Source organism: Anser brachyrhynchus, assembly GCF_964034855.1.
Source record: "Anser brachyrhynchus genome assembly, chromosome: 2".
NCBI lineage: Eukaryota > Metazoa > Chordata > Aves > Anseriformes > Anatidae > Anser > Anser brachyrhynchus.
In genome coordinates, this window is record NC_137695.1 from 37,619,944 (window position 1) to 37,640,971 (window position 21,028).

The 21,028-nt window shown below is 37.8% G+C and overlaps 1 protein-coding gene across 4 annotated transcripts; it reads right to left on the reverse strand.

Annotated features, from left to right (window-relative positions):
- Positions 1-632: 632 nt before the first annotated feature.
- HACL1 (2-hydroxyacyl-CoA lyase 1) lies at positions 633-20,962 on the reverse strand. 4 transcript variants are annotated; one of them, XM_080579674.1, is made up of 17 exons: positions 20,856-20,962; positions 19,848-19,952; positions 16,054-16,094; positions 14,825-14,905; positions 11,888-11,960; positions 11,298-11,375; positions 10,191-10,285; positions 9,606-9,718; positions 8,950-9,085; positions 7,718-7,823; positions 6,632-6,715; positions 6,284-6,385; positions 5,537-5,691; positions 4,020-4,178; positions 3,611-3,718; positions 2,861-3,047; positions 633-2,494 (listed from the first exon to the last, which is right to left on the reverse strand). In XM_080579674.1, exons 1-17 carry the CDS (start codon positions 20,913-20,915, stop codon positions 2,462-2,464), a joined length of 1,716 nt encoding a protein of 571 aa, XP_080435800.1. In that variant the 5' UTR covers positions 20,916-20,962; the 3' UTR covers positions 633-2,461. The 4 variants fall into 4 exon arrangements, with proteins under 4 accessions (XP_080435800.1, XP_080435797.1, XP_080435798.1 ...); XM_080579671.1 differs by lacking the exon at positions 20,856-20,962 and adding an exon at positions 20,713-20,730; XM_080579672.1 differs by lacking the exon at positions 20,856-20,962 and adding an exon at positions 20,394-20,693.
- Between the last annotated feature and the right edge of the window lie 66 nt (positions 20,963-21,028).

The following is a 21,028-nucleotide window of genomic DNA, read 5'->3' on the forward strand; positions in this document are numbered from 1 at the left end:
CTCTGGCCTTGAAGAAAAATTTCACATTAGCTAAAGCCATATGGGCCAGCGCTCCCTAGACCTATGAGATCTGTAGTTCTTGCTCCTTTTAATAAAAAGGGGACACTTCAAAGATATTTTCTTCCTGTCTCAACTCTGAAAAAATGTTTGTCTTTCATACAGTTTCAGCCGCCTAACACCCCCCTTAGATGCAACTCCGTGGTGTAAGACATAGTATAAAGCAGGCAAGCTATATAAACAAAGTAGCATGAATTTCACTTTCCTCAATAAAATTTCCTTTTGCTTTCTATAAATAGAAACTACGTTTGCTCTTCTTAAAAATACCCCTTAATAACTACAACCTGAGAGTTTCTATTATATCATGGCATTAGTCTAGTTTAAAGCTATCAGAAATGCAGTGCTAATTCTTTTCTGAGCTTCTCAAAAGCTCAGTGGCATCCAGAGTAACGTTATCAATTATGTTATCACCTCTCCACAGTTTCAGATTCATTACTTTCCATTTTTCAGCTGCCTTGACTTACTAAAATGAACTATGCGTACTATTGTGGTTAATCAACAAGTTTTCTACAAATCCAACTTAAACTGATTTCCTACAGCTGACACAAAATGTTAATATAATTCAAGTACTCTTGTTAAAGGAGAAACACCATGAAAACAATTTTTTATTAATTTTTAAATATAAAACAAGAATTTCTGCATTTGCTTATCCAATAAAAATGATCTCCCATCTGGTTAGTCCCAACATTATCTCTTATGAACATTTTACATCATCATAATACAGTGTGTTTAATCAGTTAAACACATTAACATCAGTTAACATATTAAAATCAATTTGTGGAAGTTAGAAGGAAGAACGAAACAGCAAATCTGTGCCAAGATCCAATGTCGTTCCATGCTCCCTGCAGAAGACCCCACAGAACACAGCAACTCTGCCGTCTCAGCAGTCTTATACTCAAGTTTTCACATGCCACATGGTTATTGCCAAACACACAGCAAGTAGTGTTATCTCCAGTAGTCTGCAGTACTGCCTCATGTCAGACAGAAGCGTGCCGAGATAATACTCGGCCTCACAGTAACCCACAGCCTCCTGCCAGACCCAGACTGAAGTGTAAGAACTAACAAGCTAAGTTTTTTGCAGCAAATCTAGCTGTAGCCCAGGATCTCCTGCCAGCCCAGTCCTTCTCTTCCTTCAGTCATCCAAATGCCTTCCATTAGTTAATTAATATTGAATGTTACTGGAATAACTGACCATAAAGCAACCAAAACCCAATCAAAGCCAGAATTTTGTCATACATACAGAACAACAAAGAACCTGCCAGTGTATTTAAGAACATAAAAAGCGACTCGCTTACTGTGTATACTGAATGCAGTTGCTGTAGGCCACTGTGACTGAAGCACAGAGAAAGAGCTACTTTTAAAGTCCGAGCTCTAAGTCAGATTGTCAGATGCAAGGCGGAAACACAGTAGATACAGCCTGGAGTAGGACAATCTTTGCTTTTTAAAATCTCAGCTCTGTATCGCATTCAGTGGGAGCTGGACACTAAGTTTCTATACAGTAAATATACCGTATGGAATAGCCTTTTTTGCACAATTAACCAGGCATAGGGCAGTTGCTTTGTGATGCCAGCCAAACTAAACATTAAGCTCCAAACATTCTCTTTCATTTTCTTTTCTTTTCTTATTTTTAAATGCTTATAAGGATATACAGCCTCTGAATCCTGGAAAGCTCATTAATAAATTCAGTCCCATTTTCTGCTTACAAGGATGTTAGGGCTTTTGCAAAGAGTAAAACTTCAAACAAAATTTTAGTGTTTTTTCCTGCAAGCACCAGAATCCCCAGTTAACAGGCCATCAACACCCAAATGCAATAGACGAATTCAGTCCTTGAGCAGGCTCACATTTTTGATACACTACTTCTACCTGGAGTAGAAGCTGAAAAAGCATCATGTAAAATTATGAAGAGACTATCTCCCCTGTGGGCTTCAGTGCACAACGAGGCCAATGAGCACTTTCATAATAAGATACTTCATTTTGGTCATTACAAGATCAGGTCTCCAACAAGTAGCATGATGGTCAGTTAAAAATGAAGCTACTGTAATTGCAAACTTTGGTGTTTCTAACAGTAAAAACCATCAGCTTATTCCCTTCTTCCAGAGCTAAGATAATTTAGATATTAATTCACAAATCTTGATGGATATGACTTCGAGTAAAAGAAAAATTACACAGTTTTATCATCAGTGGTTCTGTGCAATCAGCTTAGAAAGCCTAGTATGCATTAAAATATGTCTTGTTCATTGTACAGTTACCTAATTTCAGCACTTAAAGATTACTCTAATATCAAATTTTTTTAAATCCCATCATTCCACTGTTTATGTAAAAGAATTGCACTGGTTTCACTTCTGGAAACCAATTTAGTTTTCCTTAATGCATCACCATGCACCACCATTAACTTCATCTTCTTTTACAGGTTAGATCGAGTAAGCCAGGGAAATTCCTGGAAGCCAAAAAGAGAATAAAATACTTATCAGAATGGGCAAACAGTAAGAGGATCATGATGCAAATGTGTACTAACTACCAGATGGAATCTACAAGACATAAATAAAGACTGCTCAGAAAAATGTTTTGTCTCATTTTGTCAGGAATGGGAAGGAACAACTGTCATGTCTGGGAAGAGTCATTAAAGACACCAGGCATCAGTAAGAGCCAATGAAGAAAAAACAAGGAAAGAAGACAATGCAGTGTAAAGGCACTGATTCTGCCATCTCCCAACTCTGAAGAGAATCTTTCTGCCTTTCAATCATCTGCCTTCTCTGCAGTTTTGGTGATGCTTCCTGACTACTTAAGAAAGGAAAACAAATACCTGTTTCTTCCTTTCAGACTGTGGATCAATCATTACATTTATAAGAGAAGGTGTTTGCTTGTCAGCCACACTTGCTTTCAGAGCTTTCTGCAATTCTTCTGGTGTTTTAACAAAATATCCTTTACCACCAAACGCAGACATAATTTCCTCATAGTGTGAATTTGGCAGGAGAGAAACTGGAGGTACACTGCAGTGAAACAGAAAACTCAGAAACAGCAGGGAAGAATTGCCAGATTGACCAATTTAATTACTTCAGTGCACCAATTCTAAAGTATGCGATGATTATTGTTCTGGCCTGATGAATTCTTTTGGGCTGGAGGAACTTTTTCCTATATCACTTAAGCTATGCTTAGAGTCGCATTTTCATCTGGAGACACTCTTGAGTAGGCTTTTAGCCTAGTTCAGGATACAAGGATCTCAGATCCAGAAGCCCAGTGTATACCTACAACACAGGCCTTGGGTCATTTTGGAGGTTATCCCACTATGAACTCTATATCCTGTGGGGCCTGAGCAGCTACTGGAACCTGAGATGACTAACGGAGTGTTATTTCTCTGCTAGACAGTTGTGTAAACAGTAGTCTGTAATTGGGTTGATTCCTCGCCTTTGGTAACTGGTTCTTATTTACACAAACTAACCCCAAGACTTATGTTCACGAAAACATTCAATCTGAATTATCAAGCATTAAAAGTGAACAGCGTGACTATTTTGGTCATTTCTTCCTTAATTAACAACACATTGAAGATGCTCACCATGTAGCAGGATCTCCATATTGTAACATCTCTTTCCAGTTATCCGCATTCAAACCAGTGTAAATCCCGTTGTTGTTTACCACAATAATCAGGATTGGCAAATTGTATCTACAGAGGTACATTGGAAGATCTTTGAAATATCTGTACCTTTCTGCAAGGTGTTGAAAGTGTTACTTTTAAAGATAAAATGAAAAATTAAAAAAATCACTTTCACCTGAAACATGACCTACTCATCACTGGTAACAACACATTATGTCAGAACAGCAGAAAGAGAAAAATTACTATGAATATTGTTTGGCTTCTTTTCACGTGTCTTAAGAGTATCCTATAACAGCAGCGTTCTTGGCCTTCTAGTTTTATTGATCCAGGCAGCATATGAAGAGGGTCTTCTTGAGCAAAAACCAGTTACCTGCAAATTGTTTCCACTTCCATCCCAGAAAATCCAAAAGCACTATCTCCTTCTATGCAGATGACTCGCTTTTCAGGTGTTCGGTCCTTAGCTACCAGTGCAGCTGCTATGGCAAAACCCAGTCCAACTCCCATTGTTCCAAAAGTACCTGCATCAAGCCTAAAGGTGAGAACATAGAATTACTATGTTCACTCAAACCTTTTCAGTTAATCCACAATTTATCTTTAATTTTAATAATTACTCATATACTATTCCAATATTGTTTCATAAACAATTGGTTTGTTGGATACCAGATGTATGTATTATTATATTAATTTAAACATCAAATAAGACTGCAAATGTTTTGAGACAAACATACTAGAACTAATTAAAATTGAGAACTCTCATACACTAGTGATATTACAATAAAGAAAGACTATTCTTATATGCTTTTAGCTTGCATAGTAACAGTATTTCAAAAACATTCAATTACTCTAGAGATAGGCAGACTACATGAAATCTCTCTATATTTAATTCCTTGAAAATGTAACTAGAAGTCTGAAAGCCATCAGTTAAATAATGCTGTTCAAACTTTAGTCTTCTGTTCAACTTTTCAAATCAAATTGCAAGCTGTAATTAAGTTAGATTATTTCAGTCAGAAGCACATAATGGAAACAAAAGTACATGAAGAACTAGATTACTCTAGGGTTAACTTCTCATATTTGCTTTCAGACATGCGCAATTCAATATGAAGCCAATTTACTGTGCCCTTATTTTAAAAAGGGGGGAAAATGCAAACTCTTCCCCCAACTTTACTGGAAGTTTTTAGGTTTTGTTTTGTTTACAAAGAAGTATTTAGGTTCACTTAGGACGTGTTACTTTCACAAAAAGGCTCTAAGCTTCCCAGTCAGATCAGAAGGTTCATCTCACCTGGGGAGAACTTTTTCCCCGCTCTTCAAGAAATGGCACTTAATTCTCACCTGTAACAATTCTGTGTGGTATAGCTTTAATAAGATGACATACGCACATTTCTGAATTTGGGTGCCTGCATTTTAGGCACACAGGTTTGCATTAAAGTGTGCTCACTATATATTTCAATTTTCAAAATGAGCTTATTCTTAAGCTTTCCCTGTTCTTTAAGTGTTGTGTTTCAAAGAAAAACTTGTTTTGCATGAATTCTTTTCAACACGAGATTCCAAACTATTGTTCTTATTTTAAATCAGTATTTACCGTACCCTTTGAACACAGAAATAAGCATCTATACTGGAGAATTTAGTATGATGGTTTCTTTCCACAAAAGAGAGTGAGAAACTATCATCCCTCTGCTGCAGAGCACACAGGTCACAGGGAACTTAAAATCTATGACAGGACATCAGTATATGAGTGGATAACTTCCCTTTAGCCAACAGACATTTATTTTGTTTAGAGACTTTAAAAAGAATTATAAGAATTCTGGGCCATCATACTTCTCAGTTAAATGAAAACATTTATATAAAAATCTAGTCTGTTGAGCCAGCACAACAAAGAAAATACCACACCTTTGACGGGGATAATAATTAGGAAGCATAGTTCGTCCAATGTCCATGGTGTTTGCTCCCTCACTTACTAAAATGCTGTCCTTGGGTATCAGTTCTCTGATGTGATGAAAGACTGTGTAGTAATTCATAGGCAGGGATTTCTGTAATGCTAATGCCTTCAAAATAAAAAAATATAGAGTAAGGTGCAGAACTGAGATACATAAATAATACTGTGGTACTATGCTAGGTAGGGATGAAGTATTTGGCCTTCCATGCTATATTTCAAGGTCACGTATTGGTTTATTCTGGTGACAACATTTACCAGAGGCGCATTCTCGTCAGCAACCTGCTCCTTTGGCTGGCCCGTCATTAACAGCAACCTACTAAACCCAGTTTAACCTGAGCGACACATGAATTTTTTCACACACACAGGTTTCACTGTTGATAACTCTAAATGAGTTGCCATCTGTATGTTAGCAGGAAGTTCAAAAGGGTGAACTGCTATGATTGATCTCTTTTAAATCCCACCTTGGAAAAAAGCATCTGAACTTGCAGAATGTGGGTTGTATAAAGTTAAGCTTACACTAACTGTCTGTGGTATTTTGGCTTGAGAAGCTACTTACAATTAATATAGATTGTTTCCACCAGCCTTACTTTGGACATAAATGTCCAAAGTAACTGAGACGTTTGAATATAGAGTAGTGATAAAATTATGCATCAGTACCTGTTAAGGCAAGAAAACTCCTAATTTCTTTAATATAACAATACCTTTGATCTTTCCTCATTGTTCTTTATTTTCTCTCTTAGTTTCTTCCACCACTCTGTATTAGAAGGATATTTCAATGGTCTTTTGCTGAATTCTTCTAAAAGCTGGAACGACATTTGAAAAGTTGCAAATGTCTTTCAATATATATTAAAACACCACAAGCATCAAAAATGTTATCAGGAATGATCCCTGCACAAACCAGAATCTCTAACATATAACTGGGGATGCACAGCATGGGTATGTTGCAGAAAACATGCCTTTCCTTGTTTTTGTTTTTTGTTTTAACCTGTTAACTATATAAATCAGAAGAAATTAAGGTCAAAAAAGGAGAACACCTGACATTACATTACCTGCTTAGTCACGGCATTTATGTCACCTAGTAAAACTGCAGCTGGTCTCACATTATTCCCCAGCTCTTCTGCACAAATATCAATCTGTATATCAAAAAGAAAGACCACCATTAACTCAAAGATACTATAGGGAATTTTTTTTCCAGTTCAAGTGAGGAACATAATCTGACTGTCTTTATACACTGTTTTGGCTGTACAAATAAATTCCTCTGCCTTTTACTGAAATGACATCAGGAAATGCTTTATTCAAAGTGAAATTAACCCTTGACAGTGAAAAAAGTGACTCTAAATGAGATTAAAAAGTATTCTTGCATTTTTTAGATAAAGGAAACAGAAGAAATATTAATTTCAAAAGTAAAAAAGAATTCTAGTTTTTAAAAAAAAAAAAGTTATTCCTGTAGAAAAGATGAAGTTTGGAAACTGCGATAATGTTCCAGATCACTGAAAGTGGGCCAGCCACACCACAATAAGTCAACTATTACTCTTCGATCACAGGCTCTAAGGAAGAATATTTTTGGGCATAATCAGTTTAACAACTTGTCTTTCTAGGAGCTGGCAGATTACCAAATCCACTAATTAGTTAATTAGCCTTTCTTTCTTTTTTTCCCACGAACATCTCTGAGTGACTGAGCTCTTATAATGACTGATTGACTCTGGATCTGAAGGTAATTGTATTTTGAAAATATCCAACTGAGAGAGCAGTCGAACAGTACGAAAGGTTTCACAGTTTAAGGACAATTTGTTTTCAACCACTGAAATTCCAGAGCTCCAAGATCACATGCGTATCACGAGTCCAATCTTTTATTAAACAACTATACAAGTGTCTGCCCTCCTCACAACATCAGCAGCAAGTCCTTTATAGCTGGAAAAGTTTTTTAACCATTTTTAGAAAATACAAGGAAGTAATAAATAAATTAAAGGAATCAGAACTATTTCTAGAGAACTACCGTAACTACATGAACTCTATTGCACTGTCTGTATGGCAGTATTTGCCACAAACTATGCTACCAAAATAATTTGCAAAAACTGCTCTAGACAATGCTGGAACACAGAGGACTTCCTTCAACTTGCAATTTTTGTGCTTACCTGAATAACCTTTACATCTTGTCGAAACCTTGGCGGAAGACCAAAATGCAAAATCCAGTTCAACCTTGCACCAAGCAAGATGACTACATCAGCATGCTGTAATGCCCTATAGAGGCACATGAGAATTAGATGAGGAGGAATTACTGTTAAATTTAATAGTGTTTTCAGAATTAGAAGTAATAATAACCATCAAAGCAAACACAAGAATATATGTATAATCTTTTCTTCCCCTAAGCTGCACATTTAGCTCCAAAAACCCCTGTCCAACATAGTCAATCATTAAGCCATTCTTGAGCTTAGGAACTCAAGGAAAAAAATTACTCTTTTCCTAATACACTGTGTTAAGAAAGAAATTGTAACACTGGAAGACTAACAAGATACTATCATGATGCTGAGGTTAAAGAAAAACACTCATTACTCTGATACTGACAACAGTAACTGCCAAAATTTAAATTGTTGTGGCCCTCTCAGTTTAGGCTCTTGTTAATTTACCTTCCAGCTGTGTACACAATACATGGTATTTTCTTTTATTTTCCATTTTTCTTATGAGTGTGCTTATCAATGACAAAGCTATGATGCTTGACAAAGGGCAAATGTTTTAGTTTTCAAGTATATGAATGTGCCATCTGCAAGCTAACTCTGTGCATACTCATACCTACCAGGGTTCTTACAGTTCACTCACATTAATTTTGCAAAAAACCTCTTATAAATAAATTTATATATATTCATTCAACAGATTTTGAAATACTTTTCTTTTTCTTTCTAAATAAAGTGCAATTCAGTGATGGCAAACACCACACAACTATTGCAGTTCAAGTTTTGCTGTCTGCTACGTGTGCATCTTTTGCTTCTATGGTGTTAAAATAGAAGGCTAATAGGTTTTCAAGTGCACTAAATTAAATACTTAAGATAAACTGTTCACTAGTTTCACTTTGTTATGAAATGCACACTAACAACATTGATACATCTACTTGCCGTAGGTTTCATAGCTACAAAATACTAGCTCTCAGACAAGTATCTTCCTGGTCCGCATTCTAAGTGCTGTCAGAAGTAATCCACCTAAATTTGTTGTTTCTTTCCAAGCAAGATCTTCAGTGCTCTAAAATGAGCTGCGAAACATAGCTGAGACAACTTTTTGATGTATACATTTTGTCTTCCCTGGAATTTGTAAAACACCACAATTCCCGGTTGTTTCTCAGATGTTAGGGTTAGAAGCCTTGCTTTATATTTACGTGGATCTTGCTGCAGCTACACAATTTGGATGGTTATCGGGAACTACTCCTTTTGCCATTGGTGTAGGCAAAAAAGGCAGTCCACAAAGGTCCACCAACTTTCTGATGTTGTTTTCAGCATGTGAATAAGCAGCACCTGAATGAAAGGAAAGAGACTGCTTAATACTATAGAAACCTACTGCGTCCACCTGAGTTTCAATTAGCCTGATTACAATAGTGGCAGAAAGAGTACTATTTCCCGTCATGAAAGCTGCCTGTTATTTTTCATTCTGGAAAACTCAAATATAACACACCAAACAATTGGTGTTTGGGTTCAAATTTAATTTTGGGTGGTTGAAGTTCTGTATTATGGCACAGAAATTTGTCAAGAATTTTGGAATTCCTGGTAGTATCTCTACCTCTAAGAAAATGGCTATCTGATTTTTTTCCTGCTTAAACTCGTATTTCATCAATTGACTTTTCTTTTAACCTAGATGAAAAAGAGAAGTTACATCAAAAAAATAAAATGTTATAAAAACAGAACAGATTTTAACATCAAATTTCAAAGTGTTTTTTTTTTTATAGAATGTGAAAAATAGATGGCTAACACTGATGGGGAAGAGAAATCATTTTGGTTATTGGTCTTTTCCTACATATGTACAGTCAAAGCATGCTACCTTTGCCAATGATTAACAGAGGCTGCTTGGCATGAGCGATGATAGATACTGCCTTGGATACAGCAGAGTGTTCAGCCATGCTGATGGGAGGTGGAGGGCAGCATTCTACGTACCTGGTGAACAAGCAGAATAGAAGAGGGTCTTTAAAAAAAATACAAAACAAGAAATGTCAGAAGATAAGACCCATTGTTTAGCATAAAACCACAGCTGCTGCATACCATGTTACCCACAGAATTTATCAGAACAGGATACATATATTTTTAAAACAGACTCCAAAATTTTTCTTGCACGTTTCTTTAATCCTATAGGTAGCATTATTATAGAGATGAAGTAACATCGGTGTTCTACCATCACAGTAATTCAATCATTTTTTGCACACTTAATGATAAACTATAATCCAAATAACATTATAATGGAAAGTTAAATTAAGAGAGTCAATTTTTAGTATCATTATTTCAACCTCATAGCAAATTATTTGATCTCTTGTTCTTTTTATTTTTTTCTTGTTTTAAGAAAATACTAAAGAAACTTAAAACTAAAATTTATTCAGCGCCTTGAAAAATAATGAATATAATCTGTACGCACTTGATGGAGCTCTTATTCACCTCGAGATTCACAAAATCCCCAGGTATGTCAATATAGCAGGAACCTGGACGACCATACATGCTGGTTCTTACAGCCTAGAAAACAGATGAACACCGTTTTTAACCACTGTTTGAAAGGATGTTAAAGAACTTTAAATTAAAAAAAAAAACAAACAACAAAGAACACATATGTGTTAGGTGTTTCAGATTCCTGAACCATCACAGGGAAAAATCCCAAGGATTGATTTATGCCAATAGATTTAAGGTTTAACAGTTGTTTACATTTCTCCCTATGCACAGTATTAGATTGTAAATTCTTTATTTATTTTGGAATAAGACAACTGTATTACAAGCAATTGTATTTGGAAATACTAGAATAAACGTTTTATTTAAGGTAGCATAAACAGAGAAAAAAGACAACCAACTCCTCCATCTTCTATTATGCTCTTAGCTCTTCTCTTACAGGTAGATACTCTGAATTTCAGATTTTGCACTTCTGAAAACAGTATTATTGTATGCAAAATTTAGGCTGACATGGCTAAAATGTTGCTACAGCAGGAGTCTTTTGAAACCCTTCCTGAAGCATGGAGATAAGGATGTGTTCTTTCTCAGACAAGCATATGCAAAACAAACAAACAAAACAATCCGCACACTCCAAAACTAAATGCAACCCTCTCTACCTCTCCCCTCCAAATCTTCACTTAATGAAAGCGCTTAGTAACAGAACTTCAGAGCTAAAAGAGCTGAAGTTTGCATTATTGCATTTCTAGTTCTTGCACATCTCCCTAAAAGCATTTTTTCAACAAAATCCTTGCAGCTCTGACTGAAGTTAACAAAAACGCTGCAGGCATCAGTAAACGTCAGATTAGAACAATATTTATTTCTAATCTTTTCCACAGCACTGTTCATAGAAAAAAAAAAAAAAGCCCTGGGTGTTAATTTACTCAATCAACCATTAGCTAGCATCTGTAGGATCAAACTAGTTATAGTAACAACTTTATCCCCCCCAAAAATCAACAAAGCAAACAAACAAAAAAAACCCCACAGACCTTATGCAGTGGGAGACATTTACAAGATGTTCTGTTGCTAATTTAGTACTTTTTCATACCTTTTCAATAACAGCAGGAATTACTTCTAGGCTGCTTGGGCGGACAGACAGTTTGTTGTACAGCCTACCAGCTTCAACCTAAATAAATCGATACAATGGTTATATGCATTTATCAAAGTGATTTGGACATTTCCAACTCACTTCAACATGAATGAAATGAAAAAATGACAAATTGAAAGCAACAAGGGGAAAGCTCCCACACAGAAAATCGAAGTTCCTCAGCTGGTGTAAATTGTCAATCCATACTCATTTGCTGAGTGCTTACATATTTTTTCCAGAAAGTGGTGCTTCTGTTCTTGTAAAGTTTATTTTTTTTCTCTTCCATCTCAGAACAGACAGGCAAGGACAATAAATACCAGCTGAGACCTAAAACAGAGCATGAATTGCAGCATGATGGTGGACAAAGACAACACAAGTAATCTGGTGGATTACACAGTGCCAATTTTAAACCAGTAGATGGAGCAAATCAACAGCATTACACAATATGATAGGAAATGTTAGTATCTGGGATTGTTATCCCTATACTAAGGAAGAAATACCATTGGTTATTTAACTGCAACTGTTTTGTAGAAAGTTGTATGTCTGTGTACCTGTGGAAATTCTTGGAAAGCTCCCATGGTTTCCTGATTTCTGTCAGAAGACCCTCCAATAACAATCAAAGGCCTAGAAAAGTATTAAAAAATATATGCATACATATATTTTTGTAACTGCAATCACATCTGTAAGCTCACCTTAATGCCAAATCCTACTACTGTTGAGACATCGACGTGGACAGAAAGTGGCCAGCACATTACAGGGGTGGACTCTAAATATCAGTGTCAGGTGGTTGACTTCCTAGCAGCCTTTAGGTGTCTGGTTTTAGGACAGTCTGGCCATATTGAATGATCTCCATCTAGCATAAAAATTCTATAAAAGCTGTATTACTAGCCATTTTAATTAGTTTGATAACATGCGTGGCAAGGTGGTTTGAGAGAAATGACAACAGCCGATGTTACAAGCTTCCCAGGCTTTTGCTCTTAAAACGATTTCTCTTCAAACAGATACAGCCTTTCCTTTGACAGCATTTATCTATACAAGGTGTTAAACTGAAACTTTAACAGCATGCGCAAAGCATAATCCTAAATTTAATCACCCATAAGATTTTGGGATATGTTTATCTAGATCTGAGATTCATAACCAGGCCATTTCTCCACCACAAATCAAAACGTCAATTCTGATCCCTCGACACAGTGAGATTAGAACTTCAGGCTGTATCTTACCTCTGTGGAAAATCCTTATGGAAAATTTTACTCCACTGATGGTACACCCTGTTTTCTTTTTTCTCTCCCTTCAGCAAAATGGTTATTACTATCCATGTGTAACCAGTCTGTTTAACAGTGACAAACCCTATGTTCCTTTTTCATTTTTTTATTTACAACTTTTAATAAAAAAATAAACACTACTTCCCAATATTGAAATACAATAAGGAGAGTACTCTATTCTTAATATAGCTACCCCCAACAGCTATACCTTCGAAATATTTGGTTTTGCTTTTAAACCTTATACAATTGTAACCAGAAATAAGTTTTTCCCCCTGTGTAATCATCATACTGTACTACTGGCACTATACTGTAGACATTTTTAAGAGCAGTGCTTATTACTGCAAGTAGTTAAATTAAATTAAGTCCAAAACAACAGTGAAGCAGGAAGAACACTGACTACAATGAAACTAATAAGAGTATCAAGCATTATGGACTTGGAAGAGAAGAACTTCGGTAAACTGAAAAATTTCAACTGCAATCTCTGGTAAAGAACAGTACTGCACCATGCTAATGCATACAGAAATCTTAAAACTACTGCAAACTCTTCTTTGGAGTTTATTTTCACAGCCTAACTGAAATAACAAAAGTCTTTTGCTCAGAATGAGGCAGGAGAGGAAGCAGCAGTGTTGTAGGTAATTTTTAACATGAAGTAACACATTGTACCCTTGGAAATGTAGTTTACCAAGGCCTCGCTAGCTCCCTACTTGGCTAGATTTACATGTCCAACTGCTCACTGTGACAAGTTTCCAGGGTAAACTAAAGGCTTTTCCAACTCAGCCAATCTGTGCTCAGGCAATAAAATCTAAAACCACGACCACTTGTAAATTGTGCTATCAGACTGCTTGACTTTCTTCCAGTTGATACAGAAGAGGGTTTTTTAAACTTGGATGGGACTGAAACAGAGTAATCAGAAGAACAAGTCTCCAGGCTCAAGGAGGATAACTCAGATTCACCTCTTAAGGACCATCCCTTAGATTTATTCAAAGTCAGTACCTGTGGGGTCAGTTCAGCTACTGGCCTCCTCCTGTGAGACCTGAGCCAGTGCTCATCCACTGTAGCATGTTACAAAGCAAGTTACAAAATAATGTCATGGAATCACAAGACTTAAATGCTGGGTGCTAACCCTGCCCTACACATTTGGTCTCCTTATGCCACTTCCTTGCACAGGATGGTGTAGAGCAGGGACATAACACCCTGTTGCCACAGAAGCGAGAAGCCCTCTCACTAACTTCTGCTCCCAGCTGCATACTCCATTGTCAAATCTGCTAAACTAGATAAATTACTTCTTTATCGTTTTGCCAAGAGTACAGGTTTGCACAAGATAAAGTCAGGTAAACAGAGCTTCTCTCAGACAAAAATCAACTTGTGAGAAAAGAAATGTCTCCTGCAAGTCCAACAGCAAACACCATGAATGCTTTTTTTTCTTATGGCCAAATTCATGGCTGTTCAAATGCAAAGTTTTCATGTGATCTGTTTTTATCTAAAGCCACACAGGGACAACAAAACTTTAGTCGATATTTTTTTAGAAGAGTTTTAACACTAGATATCTTTTTTCAAAGTGTTAGAAGCTTTGTTTGTTAGAGCTCCCATTATCTAGCTTCCCTTGTCCATCACCCATTACTAATCTAATTCTCCAGGTGCCGTGTGCTTGGTAACACCACAGCTTCTCCCCAAAATACCTCACACAGCATCCTAAACAGCTTTTAGTGGCAGACCAGCTAAAGTTGCCATGTTTCAGTGAAGGCTTGTGGGAGTAAATGCTATCACTGTACCATCATTTAATTAAATTCTTAATTACCCCTCAAAATGTCTGCGTGGGGAGCAAACACAGATTTTAACAATGCAGTTGTGAATTTGTTCATGTATGAAATATGGCAAATACAGTAATTCAAAGGTAATGTGGGTTTTCAATTTAGAAAAAGTTCAAACTCTTCAAAAAATCTGTAAAGCATTACAGGCTGAATATCATCTTTATTTGAAAATGTACCCATGCAAACAGGTATGTTGATAGATTTTTCAATAATGCATATTGGGGTAAGAAAAAAAGAATTTTATCCGTGAGAGTACAAAAAAATGAACTAAATTCCCTTTACGGAAGACAAATGAAGAATTTACTTCTGATTGCAAGAAGAAAAAAAAGTCCCATACTAAATACTGCAGAGCTCAATATCTGCAACAAATAATAGCAAATAACTATTAGATAAAGAGAAAATGCACTTATATTACCAGCAGTTCATGGTTGCATTTGCCATCCCACCAAGGGCATGTAAAAAACCTGGACCAGACACTACAAGACATACTCCTGGCCTAGAGGGAAGAAAAAAAAGAAAATATGCTGAAATACAAGATATTAAACATGTACTCGTGTTTTCAAAATGCATCGACAACATGGGATTTATATGAAGAACTAAATACAGATACTGCAATCAGAAATCATTCAACTTTATCAACCCAGTTAAAAAAAGCACGTGAACTGTTGTTACATGCCACCCACTCATGCAGTGTCTGTCTGCAGTATACACAGGTTCATCGTGTTTCGCTTCATGATTACACAGCTCCGTGTTTCTTTTACCACATCTGCTCCACCATTTAGTGTTCATGTGGATTTGGTATGCCCCCCGTTTTCAGTTTTCTCAACTCCACTTTAGCAATAGGTGTCAATGAAGAAAGCTCATAAAGAGAGAAGTGCATCTGACTCAATGCAAACTTATTTATAACTATTAGAGTCTAATTCAGGCAGAGGCACTTCTTATTCCAGTGAGATAATCATCGTTTTTAACTACTGACCACTCCTTAGTGGCTCTACAGACTCTTTAGATAGGAGAAAAAAAATCAGCTTCTTATAACTGTGTATCACAGATAAAATACTTGCAGATAGAATAAGCACTGATCATCTGCATCATCACGTCTGCATTTGTGAGTAAGCAGACAGCAGATGTTACTTTAGGAAAGGATCCCTGGGATACCCTTTAGATCACAAGCCACAGAATGCTTCCCAACACTAAGACCAAAATGTGGTACATGAGGAAAAGCCAGCATTTCATCTCAGGAGATGCACAGGGAAGAATGGCAGGCATGTGGTTAGTCTCTGTATTAGCAAGATATTTGTTGAGTAAAATAATGACAAGATTAAGGTATAGCAGGTCCACCACGTTGCAGCAAACAATGGTAATGTCATTTCTGCCCCTCATACCAATGGTGTTAAACAACTAGTCAGAAGTCAAAAGAGAAGACAGTTATAAGATTGACGGTATTATATGAGTTTTAGCTCCTGCCCTGAATCATATCAACAGAAATATTGACAACTGTACTGGCAATTACTTTAAAATTGATGTCCCATTTTAACTGCCCTATATCTGCATATGCTAAAAAAAAAGCTCCAAAACAGAAAAATGTTCCTAGCTTCTGTTGAGTTAATATATATTACAATAAATATTGATAAATATGGAATGTACCTGCCAGTCAAATATCCAATAGCAGATGCAGCGTAACAGGCCTGTTGAAAAGATTGTGGAATTAATTATACAATTATTATTATAACCATATTTCATGATATGTAAATAATATTCAATAGGAATACTGAAATTAAACAGGTACAGATTCTTCCCTGGTAAATACACCTTAAATAGAAGTAGAAGCACCCCTTCACACACACACACACCCCCCATTATAGAGTTGTGCTCATGAAGATTTATATGAAAAATCTGAAAACTCCACACATAACATGGAAGAGGGGTTTATGTAGACAGGCAATGAACAGAAATACAGCCATCACTGGAATGACTCATTGTATTTCAGAAGTTAAGTGAAAGGCTGAAATCATAATTTTATCTTGGAATTAGAAAGTTCTAACACTTAAGGCAAAAAAAAATCATTTTTCATTTTTTCTCATTTTTATTTTTTTTTTAAAGTAAACTCCAAGCTTTCTAGCCTACCTCCCTTATTTTGAAATAGAGTTGGGATTTTGTTTTTTATTTATTATTATATTTTAAGTGCTATTGTGGTTAGAAGAGTAAGTAACACCAAAGATCCTTCTAAAAGTTTATTGAGCTGCTGAACATTTTCCTCAAACCTATGAATAATTCTAGGTGACACTGCATGTTAGCAATCTCAGCTTAAATGAGTGAAAACATAGATTTATAATAAGCTGTTACATGGAAAGAGAAACTGTCTTGAATATCCTCAGGCTCCTACAGATATAGACTAACTGTCACAGCAAAAATGTGAGGCTTAGTAGAGGAATAATAAGCACACCTTATTTTCTTTGCAGCAGTAGGATAGGGAATTGTTGACAAAAAAGGACACTAACAAGAAAAATCTCTTTCGATTTTTCATAAATCTTTGACATAGAGAAGAAAAATGTCACTGATATAAGAATTAGGTAACTATTTGATGACATTTGTGTGCAAAAGTTTAGAAATAATATGTGGAGTAGGTGTTACTAAAATCCTGCTACTGAAGCTCAAAGCACGGTGTTGAGTTTCCATGGCAATGTTGTTTGAGAACTGATGGCAAAATAAAACAGCACACAGAATTTAAGTTCACGTACAGTCATTGCCATTAAGACTTTTACTGCTTCTTTCTGCAAGGAAGCAACACAACTAAAACTATCGCTATTTAGAGACTAGGAGATTGTAAATAGTTCTGAAGCTATACTTGAAGATTCTTTGTAAAAGGTTTTTTTTATTCTTATTGTTACTTCTGAACCTCGTGCCCCATCCCACTAACACGTGAGCACCAGCATGCATATTATCTGTCAAGGTCACAACACAGTGGCTCAGCTGAAAGCAGATCCTTATGTTCCTCCCGCAGTCAAGAAGGACCTGGGCATATACAATGTCATTAACCTCGCAACCTACAGTCAGCATTAGCAAGAAATATAGCAAGCCCAGGTGCTGGCACTGAAGTCAAAATTTAGAACTACTCATGTGAACGCTGGGTTTTGAACTGCAGCTAAAGCGGAGGGCTGTTGCTCCCAGATGAGTGGAAACATTAAGCAGGGTTTAACTAAAGCTTAGCCTGTTTTCAACTCGAATACAAGCAAATGAATACAACATAACTAGTAAACAACGTTTAAACATTTTTGTATGCAGAGATCTGGTAAAAACAGTACAACCATGTCAAGGAGCAAGCCTGAGGTCCTTATGCTAATTGTGCCTAAATGTATCTTACCCTACATGTTCTGGGACTGGCAGCAGGGCTTGTGATCAACTTTCTAGGAGAACCTCCCGCAGGAAGGTGAGCTTGCTGCTTGCTACGTGGTGTCTTTTGTTACAATGTACAGCTTAAGTGCAGGCCTTGAAAAGCCCTTCCTTGCAGGTGTGACCACAGGTTGGAAGCAGCAGTCCCAGAATAATAAACAGCTTGCTCATGGACTATTACTGGCCACGGAAAAAATGCAACTTTGAAAGCTGTGAAAATGGTGCTTTTGCTTTAGGAAGCCAAGCAGGGAAAACAAACAAACAAAAACAGAACAGAACCACCCAAATGTGTGACAGGGCAAGGCACCTGCCTTGGCCTGGGACATCAGCACCCATCCAACACCGCACAGTGCACAGTCCAGGCACGGAGGCCAAGGGCTATGAACTCTTCGGACTGCAACATCTTACAAAATGAGATCTTGGCTGCAGGGTGGAGAATAAAAGATGTCCATTTCGGTTCCAGCTGCCCTTACTGAGGGGCTCTCAAGCCCGATTCCCTTGGCAGCTACGAGCATCAGCACCAACTTTACTGCACCAATATACTGGATGTTCATGACGAACAGTTATCAAAAATGAATTGCTCTGAATACGTAGCGGTAATTACTGTTAAAGATTAAGAACTAAACATTAGCAATATGTGGTGTTAATGAATAAAAATCAAATATTTTTTTTTATTTTTATAAAGTTTAAAACTAACCTATCGATCTCCTAAATCTACCAGAGCGATCTCTACCCAGGGACAAACGCACAAAAGACACGCCCCTGTAGAGTTGCAACATAACTCCCCAGTGTTCAAGTGGGCCAGGGGTTAAACTGCCACTAGCAAATCTGTACCATGTTACAGGCTGCAGGAGATTAGCTGAAGGATAAACCTTTAACTTCATGCTTTAATCTGGTCTTCCTGCGCTAACAAGTTCTTATACAAACGTGCTTTTGCTACATCTGGCTCAGAAATGAGGCATGAATTCAACTCCTGGAGAAAACTCTCTTCCATACATCTCCGATCACATACATGAATATATAGAAGGAGTAGCTGCATGGATGTCCTCTGCAACCACACTGCACAACTAATAAACTTGGACAATTACAATTATGACATTTAAATATTAATTGTATCTTGAATACACTGTACATACAAACATTTTACCCTCTCCTCTGCCAAGCAGTTACTCTGTGTTCATTGAGGACAAACAACAAAGCAAAACCCGCCACAAGATATCTTTGTTCATCCTTGTCCATTCCCTGAGAAGAAAAACCCTGACATTTTGACGCTAAAACAAGTCTTCAAGCTATTGCTATTCCCCTAAGCAAAAGTATCTCACTGTTTACAAAGTGTTTCTTGTCTTCCTTGCTCTAACAGAAAAGAGCCTAGTAAAGAGTGACAAATAGAACAGCATCTCATTTTGCAGTGCAAAGCAATCTTCTCTGTTAATTACAGATACATGACAAAATTAATTTCAATCATGTTAATAACCAAAACTAAAATTAGAATACTTGCTAAATGATGTACAGGAATATAAAGACCGTGTTGACATCCTGTATTAAATATACCTTTTAAATACATTAGCGCACCTTTGCCTCTCTCACGGTAGATAAAGATTTTCCACGTACAGACATACATTCCTCTGAGTTCTCACACTCCTATAAGCATGTCAGGATCAGACAGCAAAACCACACAGCTCATGACCACCTGATTCAGGAGAGCTATTCTTATCATTCTTTATTGAATTTGAGGTCATCATGTTCAACCTCGGGACGTCCAGGAGACCACTGAATTCTGGAAATGTTACTACTGGGAAAAAACAAACCTCGAACAGTGGCAATCACAACAATCAAAATGCTAACGACCTAACGTCTAATTTCTGATACCTAAGCAACCAACCTGAAATATATAAAGACTACTGAAGTGTAGACTAGTGCAGTAACTGTTTCTCTACTGTCTCCTTAAAAGAACGTTCAGAGGCTACATGCTTTCTAGTAAGATGATGGATTTCATTCTGTTGTAAAACAGTTAAAGAAAGGATTGGTCCTACCAGGTAGATACTTACAGCTTGTTCATTTCTCATTCCTATGTATTTGATTCCAACTGCTTGGGCTGCAACTGCGATTTCAGTGATTGGAATACCAACAATGCCAAACATGTATTCAATATTCTAAAAAGAAAATGTTAGAAGCCATCAGAATGGTTGTCAAATGACGGTGAAAAAACCAACACCATACCACCACATATATTCACTTAAAAGTTCATGAGCTATTGTAAGAATGTGTACAATACTGGCATTTGCAGCGCAGTCCTCTGTAATTGTTCCACAGCTCGCAGACCTCCAAAACCCACTGCTCACAACAGTTCAGCACTCGACATGTTCAGCTCTTTCTGCTGACCACTTCTTACTTGCGATGTCTCTCCTCCATCATTTTCCCGTCACTCAGTATGTCAGCTTTACTGATTCTGAGAACTCCTAGCATGGTTTCCTCTTAAGCTTTCAGTGAGTATTAACGTTAACAAAAGCCCCAAGAAACAAGTGGGATTATACTCTGTGAGGGCAAACTGACAAATGAGAAGATAATGTGAATTTTCATGGCAAACGAGCTACCTTTTAGTGTCTCGTTGTCCAAACAGAAAAGCTTTTGGTAAGACTACTGCCAATTCTGCACCATTTCGAGTCTAGAAACAATAAGGACTAGTGATAACTGCACACGTGCTACAGGTGCTGTGTACCGGTGGAAGGGGCGGTGGGCATTGATGGGCATTGCGTGACAGCACCGGTGGCCTGCGGTGAGTTTGCGGAGGCCCTGCAGGCTACTGAGGGGGAAGAGCCGAGCGAAGGCCTCTGGGCAGCGAGTCCTTCCCACCACAGCCAGCGGGGCGCTGGGCGGCGGTCCCACAGACCTCCAGCCCCACCGCTCCCTCACCTCCACCCGTTACCTGACGCCCCCGGGCCGCCATGGGACCCCCACTCAAGGCAAACCGTGCCCAGCCCGGGCAAGGGAGGAGACCGGCCGCGCACAGCCGCTCCTCCCCGGCCTCGCCTCGCCCCGCACGGCCGGGCCCTTACTTGAGCTCGGAGGGCCTCGGCCACCAGCCCGGCCCCGCTCACCGCCTCCCCCGCCGCCATGACAGCGCCTCCGCGCAGCGGCGGCCACTGAGGCGGCTGAGCGACACGCCGCCCGGCCAATGAGAGAGCAGAGGAGGCGGGACCAACCTGCCGCTTGGATGCGAGAAAGGGCT